This window comes from Brassica napus, unplaced genomic scaffold (genome assembly GCF_020379485.1).
Source record: "Brassica napus cultivar Da-Ae unplaced genomic scaffold, Da-Ae ScsIHWf_1459;HRSCAF=2050, whole genome shotgun sequence".
NCBI classification, from domain to species: Eukaryota; Viridiplantae; Streptophyta; class Magnoliopsida; order Brassicales; family Brassicaceae; genus Brassica; species Brassica napus.
Window position 1 is genome coordinate 301,430 of NW_026014872.1, and position 14,324 is coordinate 315,753.

Here is a 14,324-nt window from a genome sequence, read left to right on the forward strand (position 1 = left end):
ATCGTAATAGACAATGATTTCGTACATGACTCTATGTCTACGGATGATGTTTTTCCTTACAAAACTTTCGACTTGTGTGTCTTTAATGTTGGGGTAAGAATCCGCTTCAATCCACTTCGAGAAGAAGTATGTGAGGACCTGTAGAAACCTTTTCTGTTTTGATTTATGCAGAGATACGACAATATCCATTGACCAGCCCATATTGACGAAAGAACCTCTGCTGGTTGATGTATCGTTGGTGCGTGTCTTTGGCATTTTTCACATTTTTGTGCGAACTTCTGATCCTGTGGTTGCTAGTGCATGGAAAGACAAGTCTGACGCTTCTGGATCACTGGGTGAGCTTCCTGAATGTCTAGATTTATCTCACGGTCTCCAATGTCTGGTTTGAATCTGATTGAACCGGTTAGCTTCCAATTGCCAATTGAGGCAAGTGTAGAACTGGTCTGGCCGGTGTTGGAGAATGGATCATAAATTCATAATTCCGTGGACTTTTCTCCTTGTTCTTGGCTTATTGGAAATCTAAGAGATCCATCTTGATGACTGTGGTTGGGATTTGTGAATGCCGCTTCATGGATAGGCTTGAATCCTCTTCAACAGGTTGATACTAGCAGATGGACAGGCTGGGCAATCTCTGATTTGTAAAATTCATATCTTTCTGGTCCGGGTATCTTTTTTGGTACTTCCAAGCCTCGGTGATTCCTTGATAAGTTAGATTTCTTGTCAAATTGGTTTCCTACCAAAATATTTTCTGGTTGTTGAGATATTTGCCTTGGACTGAGCTTCTACCGCTGGTACCTCCTAGGTGGCTAGTGAGGGAGGTTTGATGAGGCTCTGGTCGAGCCACAGATTTAATGCCCACAACATGAACTGAACTTACGCGTTTGGTGGGGGACCGCTTAGACGAGCTGATGTCTCTGGTTGGCTTGGCAGGCCAAACCTTCTATTCTATGGGCCTTGCGGAGGGATGCAATCTATTTGCTACCCGAACTTGTATTTCTAGCTTCAGTCTTACATGTTCAGGGTCTCTTCGTCTCTGAACTTTCTCGATATGATAGCCATTACACTATCGCGAAAGGCGATCAGATTATAACTAAACCAGATATAATCCGAACATTATGCCACCATCTTACGGCTTCCTGGTCCATTATGAACAAAAAATCCTTGTGAGCGATTTTACATCTCTCGGTTTGAAGAAGAAACTACTACACCAACGAATGATGATCAAGTCTAGAGATCTAAAATAAAAACATTTCAAGTCCGTTGTACAAAGATGTTAGACGGCTCATAATAACCATAATCCAAATTATTTCACCCTTCTCCTCTCTTGTGCTCCTGCTTCTTATTTTGATCCTAGAAAAAAAAAAAGCTCTCAGTAACTAGCATTACTTTTTTTTATTCTTTCAGTAACCAGCTGCATTACGAAACAGCCATTCCTTTGTATCCTCTAAACTCTCTTAAAGATCCTTCAGTTGATAAACTCTTCTTCTCTTTGTTGAAACAATACACCGGCGCTTGCCATTTCTCATCCTCAAGAACCGCGCCAACCTCAAACGTCATCACATGAGCCTCCCTCCCTGCAAGTATTTATTCACACCGTTACAGAAGAATTTTGCTAGAACAAAAACAACCTAAAAAGTCGAACACAGTGGCATCGATCACCACCTGTATAGAAGATCCATTGAACGGGTCTCTTGGTTTCGACATCCTCATAGTACCATATAAAGTCTACTTTCTCCCATACATTGCAGTAAAACCCATTCACAAGTTGTTGGCCTAGATAGTTGGCTCCATCTAGCCAGTTTGGTCGCAGGATTCCAACCTTATTCAAACAAAAAAATAATTGTTAGCCTAGTTAATTATTACATGTTCATACAAGAACACTCTAGCCTCTGGGTGGGCTTGACTTGACTATAATCGAAATCAAACAACCAAGTCTAAGCAAGACACTGAGCTAACACAACAGTCTAGTCCTAGCAAATAATATAACCGTCAAAAAACTGGTTTTCTAACTTCATTTATGATGCAAAGTACAGAGATTAAGATACAAAAAAAAAAGGTTCAAACTCCAAATCTGCAAGAGTTTTTAATCTTCATCAAATAAACATTCTTAGTTTCGTTAGGGCCTAAGGAGTTTCAAATTCACACTCAAATCTTAATCATATTATAAGATCTGTGACAGAATAATGTCTAGAAGATAAAAACTGACCTCAAGTTGAGCTGAGCGGCACGATTTAGAGCTGTCGAGGGTGTAGAAGAAGGAGGTGCCGTTGTTCCATTCGAGGTCGTAGGTGATGCCACCGAGCTGCTCCTGGATGATATTGAAATTACGACCGTTGGGCCAGTCGTACCAAAGGTCAATCATCGAGAGGTCTCCGGAGTAATTCATGAACAGTAGTGCATGAAATTGGTGTGGCCATGGCGCAGGGACCGGCTCATCAGCGGTAGCGATTTGGGCGCCGGAGATAAAGACGAGGAAGATGAGGATTACCATCGGTGGTGGTCGTCTGATAGCCATTTCGATTTCTGGCCGCCTTGCCCATTCATCCGCATATTATCTTTTTCTTTTCATTTCTATTATCCTTTTTTTTTGTCAAAATTTCTTTTATTAAAGCATAACAAAAGTGTGAGTACAAATTAATAGGCTAGAAAACGCATGGATACAAAACACATGGAATATTACAAATTAAACCTAAACCACTGCGTTAAAATAGAAGCATGCAAATCGGATGACTCTTCAGCTCTACCGCCGGTGAAGATTTCGACCATGATCACCGACGAACCACTGCCGACTAATCTTCAATTAGATCACCAGCAAAATCTTCGTTCTGCTACGTTTCCATCCTCTTTAACTTGCACTCACTACAAGGGACTCTTCCACGCCGGTACATGGAAATCTTTAATCGCTGGTTGTTACTTCAGGGACTGCTCCATCAAACAGAATTAGATCCTTTATTGGATCGTTCATAAAAACGCCAAATTCTACTAAACCTTTTCTGCATCAACTTAGTTTCATCCATCATCCTCATCCTCCTTTCCGTAAGAAAGCTTTAGCCAAAAGCCGATTCACCGGCCAAGCTAAACTCGGGTGAAGACTGATTTCTAGTAGAAAGGACTTTGAGCCTAACCATGTATAGAAGCATATAATCCAAACACTCAACAATCGGGATTGTTTATAGACCCACAAAAGAGACACCCAAACTAAACTAGTTACGCGCCAGAGCGAAGAACAAAATCAGCTAAAACAGAAGGACTATTGATCAAAATCAAGTATTAAACAACAAAATAGAGATCTCACAAAATATTCTATTGCCTAGCTTAATCGTGATTGAATTGTGTTTATTATGTGCCCACGCTCCCTGATGGCTAAGTAATACAACCAAATCTTTTGTAAAGTATTGCTTTCTCACCCTCTAATTATATTTTTATTGGTATGCAGAATGTTTCTGCAGAAATACTACATCCTCAAACTTGGGTGAAGATTATAGAACCACTCATCACGTTTCATATGACATAAACATTTTTATCTCTTAGGCATCTCTTTCATGAGTCCAGTGAATCATCTGAATGGTTCTATCATCAAAATAAGTGGTGTTTTTTTGTTCAAATCAGTGAACATCTATCTCTCCAACATGTTTTTGACATTCCTGAATTTAAACTAAATCTTCTCAGCATCAATGACTTGACCTATGACATTGGATTTCGTGTTATTTCTGATCCGTTTTCTTTTCTGATTCAGGATAATACCAAGGCATTGACGATTGGTAAGGGTAGGAGAATAGGAAATATCTATGTGTTGGATACAAGTTCTTCTCAAATGTCAGTGAATGCAGTCATTGATGTTGGTGTATGGCACAAGAGACTTGGTCATCTTTTTTTCACCAGATTGGATTCCATCTCAGAATCTTTGGGAACTACAAGATACAAGAATAAAGGATCTTATTACTGTCATATTTTCCTTTTGGCTAAGAATAAGAAGTTGCCATACTCTTCCTTTAATAATATATATGTAATGAGTTTAATTGTTACACATCGACATTTGGGGTCCATTTTCAGTAGAAACAATGGAAGGTTTTCAATATTTCCTAACTTTGGATGATGATCATTCAATAGCCACTTGGATATGTTTACTCCGGAACAAAAATGAATTACTTAGTATATTTCTTCAATTCATTCAACAAGTTGAGACACAGTTTAACACAAGAGTGAATTATATGAAATCAGATAATCCACCCCGAATTGCGATTCACCTAGTACTTTCAGAAGAAAGTCATATCGTCTCTTTTCATTCATGTCCAGAAACGGAACAAAATTCTGTGGTAGAGCGGAAGCACCAACATATTCTCAATATTTCTCATGATCTCATGTTTCATTCAGGTGTTCTTTGCCCTTTTGGGGAGATTGTGTGTTGACTGCTGTTTTCTTGATCAACAAAAACCGCATCACATCTTATCTTGGACCAAAAAAACTTTTGTTAAGCTGACAATAAAACCTCCGGATTACTCTCAGTTAAGAATCTTTGGATGGTAATGTTAAGATTTTTTCTTCACCAAAATGGAAACATAAATTTCTTCCAAGAGCAAAGGAGTGTTTTTTGGGGCGTCCTTTGAATTATAAGGGATATAAGTTGATGGATTCGGAGAGTAACAACATTTTCATATCTCAGAATGTTGTTTTTCATGAATAAGTCTTTCCTTTGGCCAAGAAGAATCTATCAACAAAATTAGTTGATCTCTTCACACCATTGGATTCTGAGTATTCAGGTAATATTCATCCCTCGTATAATATTCCTTTTCAATCTATTCCCTCTAACATTCTTACTTCTCCACATATTCATACTTCTGCTTCTCACCCTCGTACAAAGAGAACCCCCATACAGTTACAAGAATATCATTGTTATTCCACAAACACGTACATATATCAGCATATTTCATCTTCTATTTCATACTCAAAACTATATCCTCATACCTTTCTTACATAAACATTACACAAATTTCTATTCCTACTTCTTTTTTTGAGGCTCAGAAATCCAACAAATGGCGTGAAGCAGCTGATGTTGAAATTGGAGCTATGGAATCAACAAAAATATGGGATGTTACTAGTCTTCCTCTTGTACGAAAATATGTAGGTTGTGTGTGTATTTATACTTTAATATTCAACGCTAATGGAGCTCTTGAGAGACACAAGAATATATGCAGAACGAGAGTCAAGATTACAATGAACTATTTTCCCATGTAGCTAAAATGGCAAAAGTCAAACTTCTTCTCAAAGTTTCCGCAACTAAGAAATGAGGATTTAGATGAAGAAATCTTCATGAAGATACCATAGGGATGCCGAGAGAAAAGGCATTACTCTACCACCAAGAGCTGTTTTACGATTCAAGAAATCTATATGTGGGTTAAAACAAGTTTTAAGACAGTGGTTTAGAAAGTTTTCTTCTGCTCTTTTTGGATTTGAAATTGACTAACGATCATGGTGATCATTCTTTGTTTGTACGCAGAAGAAAAGATGATTACGTTATGGTGCTTGTGTATGTAGATGACATCATTTTCACAAAAAGCTACAGATGAGTTTCCATCTTTTAAATTTAACATTCATTATAAAAAAAAGTATTACTGGGTAAAAAGCATTAAAAATGAAAGAAAACAAAATCATAACAAAGTGATATCTGAACCTGGTAATTTAAACAAACTTCAAACACAAAACTAAATAAAATATATTCGTAAAAAGATCATGTCCGCATTTGAGGGCAAAACACATAGTTCATAATAAAGGGCTTTGTTTTTCGACCCAGGGAGTCCCGTTCAGTTACGATTATATATAGGATTTTCATTAGTCTTCTCAACTCAATGTACAAAAAAGTATTTTATATAGTTGAAGCACTTTTCTAATCTACAGTCACCAATCTATTTTATACAAAACTCGCAACATGTAAAACGATGAAGTTATAAATCAGGGAGAAGAGTGTCGGTTCAATATGAACCATCTAACCAACAATCTTTAAAAATCATAGCACAAATGAATTATGATATATTTTCAAAAGAAACCAAAAGCCAAAAAAAAAAGCTACACTTGCATGACTCAATATAAATGTATTATCTTTACCCCACTAAACTTTCACCATACTCCTACTTAATACCTAGATGCATCATCTCCAATTTCATACCATTCCTACTCATAACACAATCTGATCACAATTAACACCTTGCGAACCAAACAAAAAAAGACATGCACTACAAGAAAACGTAAGTTTAACGAGGATAATTAACGAGGAAAAATAATCCTCGTAAAAGTACGTTGATTTTGCGAGGAAAGTACGTGAAAAAAGAGAAGCATCGTTATTTCGTCGTAAGGTAACGACAAAACAATTTCGTCGTAAAGACGATGTAAATTGACGTGGCTTTTACGAGGAAACACTATTTCCTCGTAAATACCACGTAAACTTTGCGAGTTCTTTACGACGAAATACTTTACGTGTACTTAACGAGGAAATTTTGAATCCACCAACTTGGTAGGTAGCTCACGTTTTTTTTGGCCATCCAATTAATTTTCGTCGTAATTTCACACGAGGCTATACTTTTCACACATATGAGTATGGTAGACAGCGGGCGACCAGTAACTATGGAATATGTGTGAAAGGGGAAATAGATTTCTACGGGATCTTGACGGAGATTATTGAAGTCGAATTTCCAGGGATATTGAAGCTGAAATGCGTCCTCTTCAAATGTGAATGGTTCGATCCCGTCGTCAACAGAGGTGTTCGGTCTAACAAATTCAGTGTAGTTGATGCCAACGGTGGACGAAGGTACAACAAATTCGAGCCTTTCATCTTAGCTTCACAAGCAGACCAAGTTAGCTTCCTTCCATACCCTCGAATGAGAGATTCGGGTATAAATTGGTTAGCTGTGATCAAAGTTACACCTCGAGGACGAATTATCAGTGGAGAAGAACCACCATTGCAAGAAGAACAGATAAATGAAGTCGAGGAACCTGAACAAGAAATTGATGACATCCTTCTCATTGATCCGCATAATCACGAGTACGAAGATCTTACCAACGATGCCACAGACGAAGCTGTTGAAGACGAGTTTAATGAAAATGATGATGTTTCTAGTGATGACGAGAATGTTGATGTATCCGATTGATGTATTTGATTTTATGTAGTTTGTTTTATGAATAAGATAATGTGGGAGTTTGATTTATGAATAAGGTAATGTGAAAGTTTATTTTAATTATGAATAAGGACTTGTGGTTTGGGGTTTGGAATATATTATAAATAAGGTTTGAGGTGAAAGAATAGATTGAGGTTCAAGGGTAGATGGGTTTGGGGTTTGGAATATATGAAGTAGAAGATAAGAAAGATGGGGTTTGGGGTTTCGGATTTTAGGGATTTAAACGTAATACTCGTTAATTCCTCGTAAGCCAAAATCGTCGTAAGGTTGTCGTAAGGCCACGAGGAGTTTACGACGAAATTAAAAAATAAAGAAAGCGGGCCACGCTAATTCCACGCAAGCCAAAATCGTCGTAAGGTTGTCGTAAGGCCACGAGGAGTTTACGACGAAATTAAAAAAATAAAGAAAGCGGGGCACGCTAATTCCACGTAAGACTCTCTGAGTGAATGAAAATAAGGAATTGTGGTTTGGAATGAAAATAAAGATAGGGTTTGGAATATATGAAGTAGAAGATAAGGAATATGGGGTTTGGGGTTTGGGGTTTCGGATTTTAGGGATTTAAACGGAATACTCGTTAATTCCTCGTATGTTAACGTCGAACTTACGACGAATTCCTCGTAAATACCACGTAGGACAGATTCGTCGTAAATACCACGTAGGAGAGATTCGTCGTAAATACCACGTAAAGTAAATGATGAACGCGGCCCACTTTAATTCCACGTAGGACGGAATCGTCGTAAACACCTCGTAACCAAAATCGTCGTAAACACCTCGTACCGTAAAAACTAGAAAAAAAAAAGAAAAAGAAGAAATATACTGGATTTACATGTGGCAAGACTTCCAGCAATTATATTACTTAAGTCTCACCAACATAAATTCCAATATCTTCTTCTCTTCCTTTTTTCTCTAATTTTTATAATTTGAATAGGATTGGATTTGAGAGTATGAAGTGAGATAGGGTGTGATTTGGGAGTTTGGGTGTGGGTTGAGAAGGAGAGTTACGGGTATATTTATAGGGAAGCTTTCCTCGGTAATTCCACGTAAGCAAAATCGTCGTAACGTCGTCGTACCTAAAAAATACGGGCCTTTGTAATTCCTCGTAACTTCCTCGTATAATAAAACGCGGGCTTTTGTAATATCTCGCTGTTTCGTCGTAAAAAAAACACGGGCCTCTGTAATTCGTCGTAAAATTACGAGGAATTTGCGACGGAATGTAATCTTATATATACACCCCGAGCGCTCACTCTTTCTTTCCTCTCTACTTCCTCTCCACTTCCTCCCTGTTTCGTTGCAATGGTAAGCCTCTCTAATTCCTCTCTAATTTGGTTAGTTTAGGTAGATTAGGTGGTTAGTATAGGGAATTTAGATAAGTTTACGGATCTTATGTTATTTAGTGTTGATTAGGTGGATAATGTTGGAAAATATACTGTTGACGGAAATTTAAAAAATTAAATTTTTTTTCTCAGGTTCGAAAAGGTAGACTTACTGCCCATTACAGAGAGATGTTCGGTGAGCCGGGTAGTCACCAACCAACGACTCACATGCCGAGGCGGATGTAACGGCGAGGAGTGATGAATTCTACCGGGCGATTAACGACCCTTAGTTCTTTTTAATTTCAGTTCTTGTATTATGAATTCAAAACTTATTTACATATAAAATATTTTGGTTTTGATTTTTTTAGAATTTTAATTTTATTAATAATTTAAATTATTTTTTTAATTATAATTTTTTTATTTCTGTAAAATAACGAAACGAAGTAAATTCGTAGTTATTTTGCGACTTCTTTAAGTGGAAGCTTAACGAGGTTTTTACGAGGAAATATTTACAAGGAAATGACGTGGAAAATTCACGTGGTCTTTACGAGGAAAGCTATCAAGGTATTTACGTTTACTTTACGAGTATTTACTTTCGAGTTATTTACGTGGCTTTAACGAGGAATGGCTTTCGAGGTATTTACGAGGAAATTTAGCGACGTCCTTACGTGGAAGCTTTACGTGGTCTTTACGACGAAATATTCTTCTTCGCTTTTACGACGAAATTATTTCCTCGCTACGTTACGACGAATTAGCGAGGATATATGCGTTACGACAAACGTATAACGACGAAACAGGTTTCCTCGCTAATTCCTCGTAACACTGCTTTTACGACGAAGTCACGAGGAAAACTGCCCTCGTAAAACTTGTGTTTTCTTGTAGTGATGGCTCTTCTTGCTTTCTTCCTCTTCACCCTCCTCGTCTTTTCAAGTAAGCCATCTTCTCCATCAGAGAATCATATGCATAGTGCACCATGATGCTTACATTTTCGATTCATATTGAACATAATTTTTTTTGATTTTACAGGTTCAAGTTGCTCAGCGATTTGGTTCCAACATCCGCACAGGTATATACAGAAAAAAACGATGCTGGAGTTAGCCAGCAAGATTGGTATTAATTATGGTAGACAAGGAAACAACCTACCATCTCCTTACCAATCCATCAATTTCATCAAACTCATCAAAGCCGGTCATGTCAAGCTCTACGACGCCGATCCTGAGAGTCTAACTCTCCTCTCTCAAACCAATCTCTACGTCACCATAGCGGTGCCAAACCACCAGATCACTTCCTTCAGCGCCAACCAAACTACAGCTGACGATTGGGTCAGAACCAATATCCTCCCTTACTACCCACAAACGCAAATACGATTTGTCCTTGTTGGAAACGAAATCCTCTCCGTCCAAGATAGGAACATAACCGCCAATGTCGTACCGGCAATGCGAAAAATAGTGAACTCTCTCAGAGCCCATGGGATTCACAACATCAAAGTCGGTACACCTTTAGCTATGGATTCTCTTCGATCAACGTTTCCGCCGTCAAACTCAACATTCCGGGAAGATATTGCCTTACCGTTAATGTTACCGTTGCTCAAGTTTCTCAACGGAACAAACTCTTACTTCTTTATCAATCTTCAACCTTACTTCCGTTGGTCAAGAAACACTAATCACACCACGTTGGATTTCGCTCTGTTTCAAGGAAATTCAACTTATACCGATCCTCATACCGGTTTGGTTTACCATAATCTTGTAGACCAAATGTTGGATTCGGTTATCTTCGCCATGACCAAGCTCGGTTATCCATACATCCGTATCGCAATCTCTGAAACCGGATGGCCTCACTCCGGCGACATCGACGAAACCGGAGCTAACGTTTTCAACGCCGCGACGTATAACCGGAATTTGATCAAGAAAATGACCGCAATTCCACCAATCGGTACACCAGCTAGACCCGGTTCACCTATACCGACATTTGTTTTCTCCTTATTTAACGAAAACAAGAAACCCGGTTCGGGAACACAAAGACATTGGGGAATCTTGCATCCGGACGGTACACCAATCTACGACATTGATTTTACCGGTCAAAAACCCTTAACCGGTTTTAACCCTCTGCCTAAACCGACCAATAACGTTCCTTACAAGGGTCAAGTGTGGTGCGTACTGGTCGAAGGAGCCAACGAGGCTGAGCTTGAGGAAGCTTTGAGGATGGCTTGTGCCCGAAGCAACACGACGTGTGCGGCTTTGGCTCCTGGCAGAGAATGTTACGAGCCGGTCTCTGTTTATTCGCACGCAAGCTACGCGCTTAACTCGTACTGGGCTCAGTTCCGTAGCCAAAACGTCCAATGTTACTTTAATGGATTGGCTCATGAGACCACGACTAACCCTGGTGAGTCATTTATTTATTTTTCTCCAAAATTGGATATAAATAAACCTTTGTATAGTCACGGATCATGTGACAGTGTAAGGGTATTTGTGGAATATATTGTAAATAATAAAGCCTTTTCACAGGAAATGATCGCTGCAAGTTCCCGAGCGTTACTCTGTGAGCAAGAACGCCTGAAAGAGATTTAAGATGATCAAAGCTGGATTATTCGTATTTACTCACTCTAGATTTTCTGGTTTCTGTTTCGTGTGGCTTAATGTTGAGAAAAACATCAAATAACTATTAAATATATAATTTTTTTTTGTTTACAAAACATGAAGATTACATTCTCTAGCAGTTATATGACGAGAAAATTTGCAAAGTGGATCGTGGTCAAGTTGCCAATTTGGGCTTTGGGTCGTGGCGAGTTGTAATTTGCAAAATGGGTCGCGATTCTTTTTGTCTCTGTGTAAGAGTCACTTCACACCCTTTGCGGTTTACAAATTCACTGAAATTTCATTCCCTCGTTAGATGGTCTTTGCACGTGAGTCTCTCTCTCTTCCTGAGATCAATGGCCCAATAACTTGCAGTAATAATCCCCTATATATTATTTGAGAAGCATTGCAACATTTTTTGTAGCCACATGTCATCACTATAATAATTCTTAGAATCCTTAGAGAAATAGGTTGGTCCATCTAAATATATAATAAACTTTTTATTAAACCATAATAAATACATTATTAATGTATTTCATTATTTCCTTAAATAAGATTACGGAATTGCCTAATGTGGCTAAAATATATATGACAATTAATGATTTTGAATAATAAAGATTTGATAAAAATAAGTGTTTATTATAATTATATTTGTTTAATTTTAAACTATTAAAATCAATTAAACAATCATAGTAACCTTATAATAAAAATTTAAAAAATTATTTATATATTATATTTTGAATTTTTAAAAACGAGTATAAATTACTAAAACTGTTAAAAGTTTTACATTCAAATTTTGTTGAAAGATTTCGTTGAAATTGTTCGTTTGGAAATTTCATATATGATTTAAAACTTTTGTTATGACATGATACAAATAATTAAAAAATAATATAAGTTGAAAGTCTCATTTAATAAGTATCAAAAATAAAAGATATATAAATATATGTATCATTTTAAATTAAACTATATGCCATATAAAAATACATAAATATCTTAATTTTGAAATTTACTTTGAACATTATTTTGATAAAAAAATTTGAAAAAATATTGACAACTTAATTTTTTAAAATATTATAAATTACTTAAACCATTAGTCCCACACTGAAAATTTTGTTATCACTAATTTAGACTTTTTGTTATAGCAGATACAAATGATAAAAAAAAATATGAGCAAAAAGCATAATCTAATAAATATTAATATTAAAATATATCATATATATGTTACTATCATTTAAATTTAATTATATATCATATCAAATAGAAAAAATATTTTTTTAATTTATAAAATTTATTTATATGCTCGCACCAATTTAATTATATAAGTAGTAGGTAATGACCTTTTAATTATTCAATATATATTTAATATTTCATAATGTGTTATAAACATACAATATATAAAATAATTTATATATATAATGTTCATCCCGCGCAAGGCGCGGATCTTAACTAGTTATGGAGAAAATTGGGGAAGTTCTAAGACTTCTCGGGGCAAGTTAACACGAAAATTGTAACCTTAAATTGGTTTTCAATTGTAAACAATTCTCTCTAATTTCGCATCAGAACTTAACAAGAGTCCCGATATTGGAATCGCGAAGACTCGATAATGGTTTGTCAATTGCGTAGTCAAAAGGCGACGAGAGGGTAACCCGTAGTCAAGCTCGCGTTGCAAAACCCGCAAAACCTGCAATAACTCCCAAACCTCCACATGGATGTGCATGTATAGCTTTCTTCTAATCATCTAATGAAATATAATGTAGGGCTATGCTTCCTTGTTGATTTGGAGAGTTTTCATGGTTACTGTAGGGGCAGGGCCGGCCCTGGGCTAAAGCCCATAAAGCTAAGGCTTTGGGCGCCATAAATAATAGATAATTTAAGGGCACCGAAATTGTAAATGTTGCTTCTAGTCTAGTGGTTGTAGAGTTCTCCCTATGTCCTTCACCTCACAGGTTCTATTTGTGCCCTTTTAGAACTTCTACACTTTTTTTATAGTAAAAGCATTTTCCTTTTCTGAAGATAACTACAAAAGAATTCTTCATTCAATGACATGAAATGTTTGGTTACATGTTCCAACGACCCATATGTTATTAGATAAATAATTTAATCAACAAAACTTAATTATATCTTTTATTTTTTTAAAACAATTATTCGTCTCTGCTTCTTTTTTTTTCTGTTTTGCTAGACTACCTTTGTAACCAAAAAAAATATCATAAAAGATAATATTAACTTAAAATATCAGTTGCTCATGTTTCACTCTTCCATTGTGATTAAATTTGAAATATCTCAATGGGAATCTCAATAGGTCTTTTTCTTTATTTCTTTTTTTTTCAAGTGTTTGTAATTTTCTTAGAAACTTTTGAATTTTTAAAAAAAATCTTAACATCATAGGGTTTCATTATTATGTGAAAACAATAAAATTTGTGAAGTTGATGTTAGCATACTTTATTATATGTTTTATTTATCTATAAATTATATTTTTGTTCTTTTTGAATTTGTAAAAAATGCTGCTGAAATAATATTAAAAATTAACCAAATAATAAAAAACAGACTTGAAATGTTTATTCAAAAATAAGGAAAAAACAGACAATATAAATTAAAAATAATGTTTTAATGTTTTTTTTTGAAAAAAAATTCTAATTTTAACACTATCTAGCATTATTTTAATTATATACATAAAAGTATAATAAATGTAGTTATAATAAAAGGGCAACATTTTTTTGATCCGCTTTAGGCGGCCGACAAGTCCGGACCGGCACTGTGTAGGGGCAGTGTGTGACATGGAGACAAACAAGCTGTGTATGTCATTCGTAGATAAGGGTGTTTTCTATGGCTCTGTCCAACTGTTCATAGGGCACACATCCTATGTTGGGTTTCATATTTTTTGTTTCAAAGTTTCCTTCTTACTCATTGGCCTCTTTTTCTCACAGGGCATTAATGTGATGAACGAGGCCCTTGAAGCGAGTTGTTCAAAAATTCAGATTTCCCTTGCGAGAGCCCATGAAGCTGGGAAGGAAATCACCTGTTTGAAGAGCGAGGCTGAAGCTGAGAAGAATGTGTGCTCTGTTCGTGAGGCTAATATGGCGAAGAAGCATGACTCGAGAAAGGCGGGAGGTGGACTCGATTTGCCAGAACCACTCGGTTCTGATCGCGACAGAGTTGGAAGAGATGATTCGAGTTCAAACAACTTCCGGAGATTTCCACGAGGCAAATTTGCCGTCAGTGCTTTGAAGTTTATGAAGACCACGAGGTTCAAATACAACAAAGAATTAGAA

General features: G+C 36.5%; 2 protein-coding genes across 2 annotated transcripts; one reads left to right on the top strand and one right to left on the bottom strand.

The window, feature by feature from the left end:
- Positions 1 to 1,215: 1,215 nt before the first annotated feature.
- LOC125597425 (uncharacterized protein At4g14100-like) lies at positions 1,216 to 2,585 on the bottom strand. The gene is made up of 3 exons (XM_048772167.1): positions 2,207 to 2,585; positions 1,663 to 1,819; positions 1,216 to 1,574 (listed from the first exon to the last, which is right to left on the bottom strand). Exons 1-3 carry the CDS (start codon positions 2,513 to 2,515, stop codon positions 1,417 to 1,419), a joined length of 624 nt encoding a protein of 207 aa, XP_048628124.1. The 5' UTR covers positions 2,516 to 2,585; the 3' UTR covers positions 1,216 to 1,416.
- Positions 2,586 to 9,351: 6,766 nt separating this feature from the next.
- LOC125597440 (probable glucan endo-1,3-beta-glucosidase A6) lies at positions 9,352 to 11,366 on the top strand. Its single transcript, XM_048772187.1, has 3 exons — positions 9,352 to 9,412; positions 9,509 to 10,864; positions 10,987 to 11,366. The coding sequence occupies exons 1-3, from the start codon at positions 9,367 to 9,369 to the stop codon at positions 11,022 to 11,024; spliced, it is 1,440 nt and encodes a 479-aa protein (XP_048628144.1). The 5' UTR covers positions 9,352 to 9,366; the 3' UTR covers positions 11,025 to 11,366.
- Positions 11,367 to 14,324: the final 2,958 nt, after the last annotated feature.

Bases quoted from the DNA above. Each gene is read 5' to 3' on its own strand.
- LOC125597440 (XM_048772187.1), top strand. From the start codon at position 9,367: ATGGCTCTTCTTGCTTTCTTCCTCTTCACCCTCCTCGTCTTTTCAA. The intron at 9,413-9,508 runs GTAAGCCATCTT...TTGATTTTACAG, and splicing joins CACCCTCCTCGTCTTTTCAA to GTTCAAGTTGCTCAGCGATT. The intron at 10,865-10,986 runs GTGAGTCATTTA...GCCTTTTCACAG, and splicing joins TGAGACCACGACTAACCCTG to GAAATGATCGCTGCAAGTTC.
- LOC125597425 (XM_048772167.1), bottom strand. From the start codon at position 2,515: ATGGCTATCAGACGACCACCACCGATGGTAATCCTCATCTTCCTCGTC. The intron at 1,820-2,206 runs GTCAGTTTTTAT...TGTTTGAATAAG, and splicing joins GCCGCTCAGCTCAACTTGAG to GTTGGAATCCTGCGACCAAA. The intron at 1,575-1,662 runs GTGGTGATCGAT...AAATACTTGCAG, and splicing joins TCAATGGATCTTCTATACAG to GGAGGGAGGCTCATGTGATG.